At 40.4% G+C, this 15,152-nt stretch overlaps 1 protein-coding gene across 1 annotated transcript in view; it reads right to left on the reverse strand.

Annotated features, from left to right (window-relative positions):
• Nucleotides 1–5,374: 5,374 nt before the first annotated feature.
• MAP3K7CL (MAP3K7 C-terminal like) overlaps nt 5,375–15,152 on the reverse strand; it is a 38,194-nt gene continuing 28,416 nt past the window's right edge. Inside the window, exon 6 of the mRNA XM_042955323.1 lies at nt 5,375–6,491. Within this exon, the coding sequence (XP_042811257.1) occupies nt 6,311–6,491 (181 nt within the window). The 3' untranslated portion in view covers nt 5,375–6,310. The remainder of the gene's footprint in view (nt 6,492–15,152) is intronic.

Below are 15,152 nucleotides of genomic sequence, written 5' to 3' on the forward strand. Positions count from 1 at the left end.
AGCCTCAGGATCTGTGCTGACAGCTCAGAGCCTGAGGCCTGCTTTGGAATCTGTGACTCCCTCTCTCTCTCTCTGCCCCTCCCCCACTCACACTCTGTCTCTCCCTGTCTCTCAAAAAATAAACATTAAAATTTTTTTTTAATTTTTTAAATAAAAAAATTTTAAAAATAAAAACAGGTGGATAGTAGAAATATTCATTAAAAAGAAGGATTATTATAAGCGTCACCTATTTAAATATATTAATGGTGACTGTGAAGGTAGATTCAGTCTGACCAAGCGTTTATTATTCTCTAAGGAGAAAAATATTCATTAAGTGACTTATCAAATCAAATGTATATAATAACCCTGTCTAACTAACTTATCATCTATCTAGCCCACTAGCTAAATATATACAATATAAATATTCCTATATTGCACTCTCAGCAATTAAAAAAAAATTTTTTTTAACGTTTATTTATTTTTGAGACAGAGAGAGACAGAGCATGAACGGGGGAGGGTCATAGAGAGAGGGAGACACAGAATCTGAAAGAGGCTCCAGGCTCTGAGCTGTCAGCACAGAGCCCGATGCAGGGCTCGAACTCATGGACCGCGAGATCATAACCTGAGCCAAAGTCGGACGCTTAACCGACTGAGCCACCCAGACGCCCTAACACTCTCAGTAATTTAAAGTGAAGTAACTTTAAAAAGAAAACTCTTAAAACATGTCACTATAGAAGATAATGTGTTCACATGGTACGCCCTATGTTTAAATTCAGTGGCTTCCTATTGCTTTTAGGATTAAGGCCAAAATTCTTAATGTGATCTTCAAGTTTCTGCCTTATTCTACAACTTCATCTTGTATCACACTCTCCCTATATCTTCATGCTCAGCCACACTGGTCTTCCTTCAAGTCTTTGAACATGTCACAGGGCCTTTGTACATGTTTTCATTCTGTCTAGATGCCTTCCTCCACCCACCTTCTTTGCCTCTTGAGCTCTTACTCATCCACCAGATCTTACCACAGGAGTTACCACCTCACGGAAACCATCCCAGCCTCCTTATCTCAGTTAGATTCGCTTTCATAAACTAGGTTTCTTTTCTGCTTGGCACTTACCTCATTTACATGATGTATTTGTTATCTACTGCTAAATATCACCTCGAAATTTATTAGCTTAAAACAGTAAACATTTATCATCTCTTGGTTCCTGCTAATCAAGAACCAGGAGCAGACTGGTGGTGTGGCTGTGGCTCAGAGTCTCGTGACATGGCCTCAAGATGTCAGCCAGGCTGCAGCCATTTGAAGTCTTGCCTGGTGCTAGAAGGTCTGCTTCCAAGTTCATTTGTAGGGCCTCAGTTCCTTACCATGTGGCCTCTCCAAGGCCTGCTTAAGTCTCTTCAGAACAAGGCAGGTGGCTCTCCCCACAGCAAGTGATCCCAGAGAACAGATGAGAAGGGAGCTACTATGTCTTTTACGACCTCGCCTTAGAAGTCACATAGTGCCACTTCTTCTCTATTCTGTTTGTTAAAAATAGGTCTTTTAGTCCAATCCACAGTACACGGCAGGGAACTTACGCTCTACCTTTGGAGGGGATTTTTGGATATATTTTAAGATGACCCCAGGGCGCCTGGGTGGCTCAGTCGGTTGACAGTCTAGCTCTTGATTTCGGCTCAAGTTATGATCCCGGGTCGTGGGATGGAGCCCTGCGTCAGGCTCTGTCCTGAACGTGGAGCCTACTTAGGATTCTCTTTCTCTACCTCTGCCCGTCTCCTTCACTCATTCTTTTTCTCTCTCTCTGTCTCTCTCTTAAAAGAAACAACAACAAAAAAAGACTACCCCAAGTGGGTATTTGGGTAAATGTCTACCTCCCTTACTAGACTAAGGGTACCTTAAGAATGGCACCCATTTTTTTTATTGTTCACTGTTGTGTCCCTGGAACCTTCCAGGATGCCTAGCAAAGTACAAGCATTCAGGAAATAGTTTTAAAAATTAATGAATTTGGGGCGCCTCGGTGGCTTGGTCAGTTGAGCATCCAACTTCGACTCAGGTCATGATCTCACCATTCGTGGGTTCAAGCCCTGCATCGTGCTCTGTGCTGACAGCTCAGAGCCTGGAGCCTGCTTCAGATTCGGTGTCTCCCTCTCTCTCTGCCCCTCCCTGATCGCGCTTGCACTCTCTCTCTCTAAAAAATAAATAAACTTAAAAAAATTAATTAATAAGTGAATGAAACTTAGTATTTCAATCCCAGTGCTAGGGAACTTTGTACAAATTACTTAGTTACTAATTCAGGAGAATGGGGATAATTATAGCTACTTCTCAGGTCATTATAAGAATTTAACAATACAGTCTATATAAAGCACTGGCATAGTCTGGCACAGAAGGGGCTCAGGAAATGTCACCTCTCATCTTCTTTGCTTCCGTTGCATATGGAATCCATCCCAAGCCACATGGATTCTACTTATCACGGTCTCCCTATCCCTTCTAGTCTGTTACTCCATTTCAATTGCGGCCTCTCTCCTTGCACACTCCTATTACCCTTCTGACAGTTCCTCTGCCTCCGGTCTCTGTCTCCTGTGATCCATCCCACGCACTACAACCATATTGCTTATCTTCAAGTCCTGTCCTCATCATTCACTCCTGATTTCAAAACATTTCTGTCCAGGGGCGCCTGGGTGGTTCAGTCGGTTAAGCATCCAACTTTGGCTCACGTCATGATCTCACAGTTCATGCGCTCAGGGGCCCCCCATTGGGTTCTGTGCTGACAGCTCAGAGCCTGGAACTGACTTCAGATTCCGTGTCTCCCTCTCTCTCTACCCCTCCCCCTGCCCACATCCTGTCTCTCTCTCAAAAATAAACAGGGGCGCCTGGGTGGCTCAGTCGGTTAAGCCTCCGACTTCAGCTCAGGTCATGATCTCGCGGTTGGTGAGTTCAAGCCCCGCGTCGGGCTCTGTGCTGACAGCTCAGCACAGAGCCCGGAGCCTGCTTCGGATTCTGTGTCTCCCTCTGTCTCTGGCCCTCCCCCGTTCATACTCTGTCTCTCTCTGTCTCAAAAATAAACGTTAAAAAAAAAATAAGAAACATTAAAAAACAAAGTTTTTAAAACATTTCTGTCCAAACTCCCCCTGCAACCAGGGCCCGGTGGAACTTCCCAACCTAATTATTCACTATCCGCCTGCATATACTGGACAGTAAAGACTCGTCACCGCCCCCATATCTGGGCTTCCCAACCACTGTTCTTCTGCTCATTGCCATCCTTTCCTTCTCTGAACTCCGACTGAAAACTTCATCTATCTTATTGCACTGACGTTTATTCATGTCTTCAGGAACTAGAACAAATATGCTACTTCTGTTACTAAATTGGAAGCATCTCGAAGGCTAGGATGGTGTAATTCATTCTTCATCCTCTGTTGTCGTTCCTCTGCCCTGCACTAGGAAAGTGTACCATAAACTTTTGTTGAATTGGATTTGAGCTCCAGACGGCTTTTATTTCCTTATTTATACTGACTTCGCGATACAGCCAAGTCCAGATGCCAGAATGAGATAGAGCACATGCTCTGCCCTTTCCAGTGATTAGACATTTGACCTCTACCCACAGATGACCACATTCTTGTCGTGTCTACATCAACTAAGTGACCCACAAAGAGCAATTCTCCAATAGAGCAATCGCAGAATACAAAATGGGTTGCATTTTCCTTTCATTCTGGCCGAAAAGCAAATATCTTCACCTTAATATTCATCGGACCTCTGTGCTCATTTTTAATGCTCTATATCATTTTCATTATTGCTAATAGCAAGAATACTGTAAATATATTTGAAGATAGGAAATTCTTAAATGGTTCTGTGTTATATAGATAATACGCAGAGGTGAGTAAGACTGGGGGGAATTTGTTACATGCATGGAAAGCTAAGACTGGCAATGCGAGAAATTTTGCTTTTAGATTTCTCTGGCACGACTTCAAAAGTAGATGATGTTTTCATGTTTTCAATGAATAAAAGTCTGCCTCAGACACACACACGTAGGGAAATTCTTGCTGTTGAGTCATGAATAGATACCTTTAGGAAACATGTAGTAAAATTTCAGGCTGAGACAGGCACAGATATTACAAGTATTTACTCAGTGTCTCCTCAATATATTACCAATGGTGTTCCAATATTTTGACCCTGTTAAATTATTTTCATTCTGGTAGAGCAAAGATATTTTGGAACTATATTTCCCTGCTCCCAATTATCTATAAGGGGCCATGACTGCTTGAATTCTGTAAATCTATGTAAACCTCTTCAGATGGGCAGTGACCAAAAACTAATTCCTGTGTTTAGACATTGGCAATGTACTCTTCATTCTCCCAGTACATTAACCCTGGATTTATATAAATTTAGTGGACAATTCCTTCTTTATATTAGTATGTATAAGCCTTGGGGTTACTAAAGAAGAAGGTTCTACCAGGATAATAGGGACTTTCATCTTTGGTCAAATGTTAAAGCAGCTTCAGGATGAATAGGTGCATATAACATTAGAATGTTGAGATCTAGCAAAAAGCTTTGTTTTACAAATGAGGAAACGGACGTTCAGGGTGTATAGAGACTTCATGGACTCTGCACCACCTGGCAAGAAACTTGTGACCCTGCAACATGCTTCCCCTTGGCATCTGCCCACCTGCCCAGTGACTAGTCTAGTCTTGGGTGTATCAGACTGGTCACCATTGGCATGTTGGGCCAGGCAATTCCTTGTAGCTGAGGGTGTCATCCTGTGCATGGCAGGATGTCTAGCAGCATCCCTGGCCACTATTCTCTAGACGCCTCTAGCACCTGTTCATCCTAGTCATGACAATAACAACAACAAAATGGCTCTAGACCTTGCCATCTGTCCACCCAGGGGTAAGTCACCCCCCGTCCATAAAAACTGGTCTATCCTGGGGCGCCTGGGTGGCTCAGTCGGTTGAGCGTCCGACTTCAGCCCGGGTCACGATCTCGCGGTCCGTGAGTTCGAGCCCCGCGTCGGGCTCTGGGCTGATGGCTCAGAGCCTGGAGCCTGCTTCCGATTCTGTGTCTCCCTCTCTCTCTGCCCCTCCCCCATTCATGCTCTCTCTGTCTCAAAAATAAATAAAAGTTAAAAAAAATTTTGAAAAACTGGTCTATCCTTGGCCATCCTGGTGTTTTAATCAACCATCCTCTTTTACGTTTTCTGGGAAAATACCTTAAGACACTAATGCATCATATTGAGTATTAGAATTCTGCATGACCTACATGAGACTCTGCAGTCTTTCCAAGAGAAGGGGCTTCACTGCTGATTCTGCGCATACAAATATGACTAGGAACACATTCCGACTCAGGGTAGCCAGTCCCAACTAACGGTAGCATAAGGGAAGTTAAGAAAGGGACAAAATAAAGACTGACAGTTTGATTCATGTTTAATGAAAAAGAAGTTACATGAACAGAAATGGACATAAAACAAAGAGATCCATTTGGGGAACTATGGTGATAGGTGGAACAAGAGGCAAATCATTTTATTCTTGAAATTACTCATATATTCTTATTAGTTATCACTGATCCAAAACCTCTCTTTAAATCCAAAACAAAGTCATAGTCATAGTTTTACTCATGTTTTCATGGGAACTCACCAAAGCAACGTCCAAACAATACTTTTCCATTTCCCGCATGCCCCAGAACACACACAAGCAAAGGCAGAGATGTTTACCGTCAGGTAACATGGCGTGAAAAAAAATGCAGCCTTATCAACTTTTTATTATAACAGCAAGTTAGCACTGGCAGTGTGCTTTTGGCACAAACATGCTTTCTGCTAATATTTTCATGAGAAATCTTTTATGATATGCAACCATTTATTCTCAGTACAATCAATCATTGAGGGATTAAACCTAACTCTGGTGAACATAAAAATGTGTGCAGAAGTTTCTGACTTCAGGTTTGAGCATAGTTGAAATATTCGAGACATGAAATTTAAAAATACACAGGTATGAAACTACAGTGAGCATCTTACTAGTTTGTTTTCCTGGCTTAATTCTGTTCACAATTGTTAGCGGAGTCAGTTAATATTCTATTTTCATCTTTTTCTACCCTGATATACACTCTGATCACATCTTCGTAAATAAGAAAAAAACGTATACTGCCAATAGGCTTGCTTTAATTATCTTATTTAAAATATAATCTCCCTTCTCACAAACTTGATCTGGCAAGCATTAAATTCATTACAGATGTTTGCCACGTGGGTAATAGAAAGAAACAGTAGGTTTTACACACTATCCCTTTAAAATGAAAATCTTTTGGCCAGCACACAACAGTCACCAACCTTTTATGCTCACATTGAATAGTTTCAAGTTAGGATGAGCCCTGTCTCTTCTGATACTGTATTCTAAGCTTTTCCAGCTGTTCTACACATTGGGACTGAGCCAACTTCAATGTCCGGTTCTCCTCCATCAGTACCTCGAATTCCCGGGCCAGCTGAGCGGCGTCCACCTTCTCCTTTTCTGCCTGATCCAGCTTGGCAATGAGCTCCTTTCTGAAGACCCAGGGGGCAGGTGAGGGAAAAAGCACACAATTTAATGCAAACCAACTAAATTATGCAGTAACAGCATAATGGAAGCAGAATCTTGATTCTGCTTTTCTAAATTCACCACCTCTAATTACTTCCAGCGACTTCCTTTTAGCTTTTCCAGCTTTGCAAGTTGTAGCCACTTTATTTTGTTCTAGCACCTCTACCAGACACATCCAAAATACTCAACATAGACCCAAAAAGCTCAATAAGTCCTTTGACAGTCAAAACAAGGTGATTTGTTTAAAGAGTACAAAAATGGTAAAAGTTACTATTAATTTAAGGGGAAAAAAACCCAGAAAGTCGGTTTATGAGTTAAAATGTTATCTATTGTCTTACAGATAGAACTGTAGTTTGTCCTTTACCTTGTCTTTGTCCTCCAAAATCAGTTACTATCTAACTTTGTTTTCTACTTGAGAGCTTAACAAATCCTTAACAGTCTCCTTTAAACTAAAGAATCCAACTTCTGCCTGCAAATATTATTTTCCATGCCTTTCTGGACTGCTGATATAGATAGGTATAGATATCTGCAGCCCTATTTAACAAAACATTATATCTACATTTCCTTCTGGCCTGACTCTAGAATTCAGAGAGCAGGCTAAGTTTATTGGAGGGATAAGGAGTGATAAAGTCTTAAACAAATTCAGTTCTCAGTAATTACCTATCAATAATTTATTGATATAAATACACATAATAAGGAGCTAAAGGTTCCCAGTCTATGTTTAGATTTACTAAACATGACAACCCAACACAGGTCCACCCCCCTTATGTGGGTCAGTTAATCCTAAACTAGATCTAACAGAATTCTTTGCCTATAAGCGTGTGTCACATCTCTTTCTCTGTAGGCAAAAGTGCACAGAAACCTGGAAGACTCCTTTAACCAAGTGATCAACCTTGACATCACCAGTAAGGAGATAAATAGATATCACATGCACCAAGAAGGACACATCCTTTTTCTGGTATTCCTGCCAAAAACGCATACACTAGACAACCTCAAATTGAAGGCAATTCTACAAAATTGCTAGCATGTACTCTTCAAACCGCTAGCCTAAATGGTTCCACATTTAAAGAAACTAAAGAGATGACAACTAAGAGCAATGTGCAATTCTGGGCCGGAAAAAAAAAAAAATTGCTGTGAAGGACATCATTCGGAAATTGATGCAATTCAAACGTGGATTATGAAATATCCCTGTATCAATGCTAAAATTCTTAATTTGTGGGGCGCCTGGGTGGCGCAGTCGGTTAAGCCTCCGACTTCAGCCAGGTCACGATCTCGCGGTCCGTGAGTTCGAGCCCCGCGTCAGGCTCTGGGCCGATGGCTCGGAGCCTGGAGCCTGTTTCCGATTCTGTGTCTCCCTCTCTCTCTGCCCCTCCCCCGTTCATGCTCTGTCTCTCTCTGTCCCAAAAATAAATAAAAAAACGTTGAAAAAAAAAAAATTTTAAAAAAAAAAAAAAAAATTCTTAATTTGTAATTATTGTACTGTGGTTAAGTGAGAGAATGTCCTCGTTCTTAGAACATACTGGAGCACCTGGGTGGCTCAGTCAGTTGAGCGTCTGACTTCAGCTCAGGTCATCATTTCATGCATCAGGAGTTTGAGGCCCTAAGGGGGCTCGGTGCTATCAGTGCAGAATCTGCTTTAGATCTTCTGTCCCCCTCTCTCTGCCCTTCCCCTGCTCACTCTTCTCTCAAAATAAATAAATAAATATTTTAAAATTTTTTTTAAAAAGAAAATACTGAAATATTTAGAATAATGGGGCATGATTAGATGGGGGGGATAGAGAGATAGATAGATAGATAGATAGATAGATAGATAGATAGAGGTAGAGAGACAATAGGTAGACAGATAGATACCTCATCTCACTGAGACAGGGAGAGAGAGAGAACCCTAGTAGTGTGCAGTGTTGGGGGAGAGAGACTAAAGCACAACTGGGGAAGTTTTTAATCATCAGTGAATCCAGGGGTGCCTGGGTGGCTTAGTTGGTTGAGCATCTGACTTCAGGTTCAAGTTCAGGTCATGACCTCACGGTTTGTGAGTTTGAGCCCCACACTGGCTCACCGCTGTCAGACTGTCAATGCAGAGCCCAATTCGGATCCTCTATCCCCCTCTCTCTGCCCCTCCCCATCTTGTGCTCTCTCAAAGGTAAATAACAAATATTTAATGATAATACAAGAATAATAATAATCAGTGAATCCAAGAAAGGACATATGGGAGGTCTTTGCACCATTTTTGCAACTTTTCTGTAAGTCTGAAACTGTCAAAATAAACAGTTACTCCAGGAAAAGGACAAAACACAAATCAGAATGGAAGTTCTAGTATTTTCTTTCTTCCCCCAATGGACTGCTTCGTGCACCCGCTTTGATGACCACTGAGCAAAACCAGGCATTGGAAAGGAAGGGCCTAGAAGGGACAAAAGGAAGGTAAGCTGGAACACTGATATGTATATACACAAAGGTCCTCTGAGTTCTTGTTGATCTTTGAGTCTCCCATGGTATTTAGAATATAAAGGCTCCCAATAAATACTTGCTGAATGAATAACTGAGGAGTAAGATGTCTCAGAGACAAATCACATGCATTTTAAAGATGAGGAAAAAGAAATGCAAAGGGCTTAACTACATTGAAAAAAATCCCACAACTAATAAGACTAAGCCAGAAATCAAACCTATCCTTATGATTAAATGCTTATGGCCCTTTGCCTCTAAGTATAGTTTAAGCAATACATGTCAATAATTAAATATTGGTAAAGCTCCTTAGGTAACTGTCCTAACGAAATTTATAGTAAAACTTAGAGAAGTAAAGAGGATGCATATCTCTCAAGCCCTACCCATCAGATCGTCTATTCTCGTTCTTTTTTTCTTTTCAAATGAACTGTCTCACACAAGTAATTCAAATGGAAGTAGAGTTTTGCTCTCAAATCCTGGTCCGGGAACTGGCAGTACAAGGTATAACAATGGCTGCCGTCCTGGTTCCATATCTGACCTCATTTAAAACTCCTGAAGACCTCTGTTATTCATTCTGACTGGTAGAAAAGATAAATTAGAAAATCACAGACTTTACAACTAAAAGGAATGATCATGATTGTCTAGTCCATTTTTCTTGCATTGGAGAAAGTCAATGATAATTTCTTCCTTACTGGAATCAGGAGGACTCAACTGATAGGTTTTTAAATTAGTTTGATGTATCTGATAACCAACTATACATATACTCAATGAATACTATCAAAATGTCTGCTGTCTCCTGTCCAAGACCTATTTACATAGACGTGTTTATGTTCATCCAATAGCAATTCATAATTAAACCTGGTACATTAAGCTATGGAGACAATCTTGTAAATAGATGATCTGAGGAACAAATCAATATCTATAATTGGCTAGAATGTGGTCTTGCCTTTGATTTTGGGTTGATCACTTCTATCATTCCCTTCAGTGTAATGTGATATGGGGGTAGAAGACCATCATTACAGGAATCCTATTGCTGAAGTCAAGAGTCTGTAATACTGTTTCCAACATAATGTACTTCAACAGTAAAAAGGCCATAACCTTGGGTCCATCATAGACTATCTGCCACTCCCATCATAAGCCATATGCCTGGAAAAGGTTTTATTTGCTACAACAAATAGGGTAAGGGAGAGTCCAAGTGAAGAGAACTTTGAAACTTTGTAGAAACTAACTCCAAAATTAAGTAGATTCTTTATGTTGCAGGAGTTTAGAACATGAATTCATCATTAGGACAAACATTTCTCTAATTTGGGAAAGACCACTACCATGGTTTTTTAGATGTTCAGCATTAACTAAGACTTTCATTTGGAAAAGACAAAATCCTAGACAGTTCAGACATAAAGAGCTAAAGAGTTTTGGGTAATAATATTATAAAATACTGGGGAGAATTTATTTTAACTAGTGATTTCGACCACACTGTTGGTGGTTCTTAAAAGATCTGTGTTCTAGTACAAGCAATGACACACAGGAGAGAAGAAGTAGATGCCTCAAGATGGTAAAAAGTATGTGAAAGTCTACCTTCATTTTATGCAGGTGGGGTAATAATAAATGGTATTGAAATGGAATTGCAAAGTGCAGTCTAGACTGTGGCACTGAAGCCCTACAAATGAATAATGCATAAGGAATAAATGCATTATATCATTTGGGAGCCAAAGGACAACACTTCCTTGCAGGAAGAATTGAGATTTGCTCTAGAATTTCTCTTGGCACAATTGATCTTTTGGGCTAGACAACTCTTTGCTATTGGTGGCTGCCCTATATCCACTCACATTGTAGAAGGGTCAGCAGCACCCTTGGCCTCTATTCACTAAATGCCAGTAGCATTTTCCCCCAACCCGTCATTATAACCAAAAATGTCTCTAGGTATTGTCAATATCTTGGGGGTTTGGGGCTGAGGAGTCGGCCCAGTTAAGAACCACTTATTCCAAAGGAAATGGAGATTTCCACTATCAATCATCCCACCAAGAGTTAATCGTGGAATAGGAACAGATGAAAGGCAAAATGTTTCCTCACTCTGCTCCCCCAAAGATTGGACCCTCTTTCCTTAGCCAGGGAGACCTACTTAAAGGCACTCTCACTGAGGAGTGGTAAATATTCTGTCCCTTTCAACATGGTTCCAGGCAAAGATTAGATGGAGAGATGTTGAGGAATGAGATTCCAGTTAGAAGACTGAACAGCATGTAATTAGGTGGCATAAAAGACCCAAATCATTATGACTGGGGCATTAACAGAAAGTGTGATCTCAAAGCCTGATGAAGTTTGGAACATGGGGATTTCACACAAAGCTAAATCCTAAAGTGAAAAACTCCCTCGGCTATACCTCTGGAGAAAAGTCAAGAGCCAAGACAGTTCTTTGGTTCCTCCACTCATCCGTTCAAGTATTTATTGAAATCCTATTGCAAACCAGGCACTAACCTGGATTCTTGCTAGCCAAGTTGGTCTTAGGAAGCATATCTCCACTATTAGAAATTGAGCGCAAGTCCTATACTTTATACAGAGGCATCATACCCACATCAGGATGTCTTAGTGAGGACGATAGGACTCCCCCATTACTGCCAACATTGCAGACATATGGAGAAATATCTCCATTTACTATTTCTTTATGACAGCAGAAACCTCATTTCTGGGAGCTGTGTAAATGTCTTTTTTTTATGGTTTTTAATGTTTATTTATTTTTGAGAGAGAGAAAGAGAGAGAGAGAGAGAGAGAGAGACAAAGAGAGACTGAGTGTAAACTGGGGAAGGGGCAGAGAGAGGGAGACACAGAATCCAGAGCAGGCTCCAGGCTCTGAGCTGTCAGCACAGAGCCTGACATGGGGCTCAAACTCACGAGCCGTGAGATCGTGCCCTGAGCGAAGTCGGACACTCAACCTACTGAGCCACCAAGGTGCCCCTGTGTAAATGTCTTTTAATAATTTTTTTAACTGCTTGGAATATAGGGGCGACTGGGTGGCTCAGTCAGCTAAGCGTTTGACTCTTGATTCTGGCTTAGGTCATGATTTCACGGTCATGCGATCAAGTCCCACATTGGGATCTGCACTGCTTTCTTGGATTCTCTCTCTCTCTCTCTCTCTCTTTCTCTGCCCTTTCCCTGGTTGTGCTCGCTCTCCCTCTCTCTATTTCTCTCTCCCCCAAAGTAAATAAACATTTTTTAAATAAAAATAAGTGCTAAAAATAGGGGCGCCTGGATGGCTCAGTCGGTTGAGCTTCCAACTTCAGCTCAGATCATGATCTCACGGTCTGTGAGTTCGAGCCCCGCGTCGGACTCTGTGCTCAGAGCGCGGAGCCTGCTTCAGATTCTGTGTCTCCCTCTCTCTCTGCTCCTCCCCCATTCATGCTCTGTCTCTCTCTGTCTCAAAAATAAACATTAAAAAAATTTTTTTAAATAAGTGCTAAAAATAAAATACATATAAATATATATAATACATATAAAACAAATATAAAAGTGAGGTTTTCAATGTTTTCTAGCGTGATGCCCTTTTGCAAGGAAAATCTTAGTCTGAAGTGAAGAAAATAAAACAGAGCTAATGGGACCGTCTCTCGTTAGCCGTTGGACAGTCCCCTGCCTGATACTGGCTCCATCCCCAATCTTTGAAAGGGTCCCCAGAATACAACTTAAAAATCTCTGCCATCAGGAATGTCCTAAAGAAATAAATGTTTCTGGTTAAACATAAAAAGCTATTGTTATTGGAAAATTCGGGACAAATTAAATGCCACGACTGAAAACAAATCAGAACAGGGCTATTTTTAGACTATGCTATTACAAATTACATATGCTCCCTTTCCCCCAATTCCAATATTATCCCCTCAATGAGATGTTGCTTCTTCAATCATCATTTTATGTCTTTTCAAAAGATATGAAAATATAGGTCTGCTATTTTTGTGTTACCCCCATATGAAAATCCCTTTCTAATGTTTTACCTGAACTCACGAACTTCTATAACATTTTTTCAATTCCATAATAAAAAGAGAAATAATCCAACTAAAACATGGGCTAGGATCTGAATGTACATTTCTCCGAGAAGACATAAAAATTGCAAAAAGCACACGAAAAGATGCTCAACATCTCTAGCTGTCGGGGGACTATAAATCAAAACAACAACGAGACCGCATTTTGCACTCACTAGCAAGAAGTGTTGGCAAAGATAAGGAGAAATCAGAACCTTTGGACATTTCTGGTGGGACTATGAAGGGGTACAGCCACTTTAGAAAAAGCCTGGCAATTCCTCCAAAGGTTACACGTTGATTTACCACATGACCTGACAGTTCCACTCCAAGGCACATACCCAAGTGAACCGAAAGCATACATCCACCCAAAACTTTTACACAAATGTTCATAATAACCAAAAGTGCAAACAACCCAAATGTCCATCAACTGGTGAACGGATAAAGTATGGACTCTCCATACAATGGAATATTATTCAACAAGAGAAAGGAATACATGCTACAATGTGGATGAACCTTGAAAATATCCTGTCAGGTGAAAGAAGCCAGCCACAAAAGACCACAGACCATATTGTTCCTTTTATATGACGTATCCAGAATTGGCAAATGCATAGAGAGAAAGTAGATGAGTGGAGGCCAGTGGCTGTTGGGGGCGGGGGGAGGGAGGGAAGCGGGAGCTACGAGGTTTCCTGGGTGATGAAAATGTCCTAAAACTGTAATGATGGCTGCACAACTCTGTAAGTGTACTGAAAACCATGGAGTTATTTTTTCTTAATTATGTGACATTTTTCATCCTGACTTTTCTAAGAATCTATCTCTCTTTCTGACATTCTAAGTCAATCTTTTAAACACCACAGCACCTGGCACAATGTTTCATATACACAGAAGACAAATGGTTTCTCCTTTGAACAAGATAAAATACCCTATCTGGAGTAAAGCAACCTTTACTAATTGTAAATCTCATTTTTAGATCTAATTGTAGCTTAATCATGTACTTTAACTTGCTGTCAAAATATGGATGATAAATTTCAGAAGGCATCCAATGTCCACCTCTCACTTCTTTCCATTACGTCCACAAAAAACTGCATGTGTTATATTTTAAGAGTTTATACTATTTGTTGAGAAAATCATGTATACGTTTCATTTTACTATATATGCAATTCTGTAAGATTATTCACATTCAAAGGCCTAGAAAGAGGCAAGAAATAATAGTAGGAGTCCTGGAAAGATGTCAGAATTCTCGGTAAGTTTTTAAGGCTTTCAATAAAATTGTCATTTTTTTTTCAATTGAGAAAAAAAAATCCAATAAAAGTAAGAACAAGCTTTTCATACATCACATAAGCCAGAAGTGATTCTTTAAATTAAATTCACTGCGTGCTGAGTTTATAGTCCTAGAAAATGTTGGACTCTCTTTATCTAATAGACATGATTTAAAATAATAATTATAATCAACTCTTCGCTCCCCTCTGCGGTCTCCCAAGCTTGATCCAGGGTGACCCCCTCTGGAGATGAGAGAGAAGTTCAGCTTAACCTGTGCCCGTCTGACTCTACTAAAGAAAAACTTTCCTTTAAATACCTGAGTTAACATCTCTCTCTGTGTCTAGCTTATGCTAGCCAATCACCGGAGACCAACATAATCGCCCACACTGTATGAAATGATGGGAAAGAAATTCTTATCCAAATCACCAAAAAACAGAGAGCTAGTTACGTGGGTCAGATCCATGTGGCTTTATTTATCTTGCTTAAACACTGTTCTGGAAAATAGTTGTTGTGCAATGAATTTCCATTTCAGTATAGTGTTAATGGAAACAATGATCACCAATAACCCTTGGAGGACCAGGATCATTTATTTATAAATATAAGATATAACCATACTTCCTATTTTAGTTTATCTTAGCAATTCCTTAATGCTGATATTGACTCTTTATTTTAAATATGGACCATATAAATTACAAATGACACATTTGTTACACTGTTTGTATACACAAAGGGTATTACTATATCCTACAATCAATCACTCAAAATCACCCTCACTCATGTTTGACCCTATGCGCAAGTCCCTGTTCGGTGATGGGGACACAAAGAGATATTCAAAGGTATTCACATTTGTAGGTAACTATGCACAGTCAGAAAGTCTGTGAAGTTAAAAGGATAACTATTGATAGGACATGAAGGACATGAAGTTAA

Source organism: Panthera leo, chromosome C2, assembly GCF_018350215.1.
Source record: "Panthera leo isolate Ple1 chromosome C2, P.leo_Ple1_pat1.1, whole genome shotgun sequence".
NCBI lineage: Eukaryota > Metazoa > Chordata > Mammalia > Carnivora > Felidae > Panthera > Panthera leo.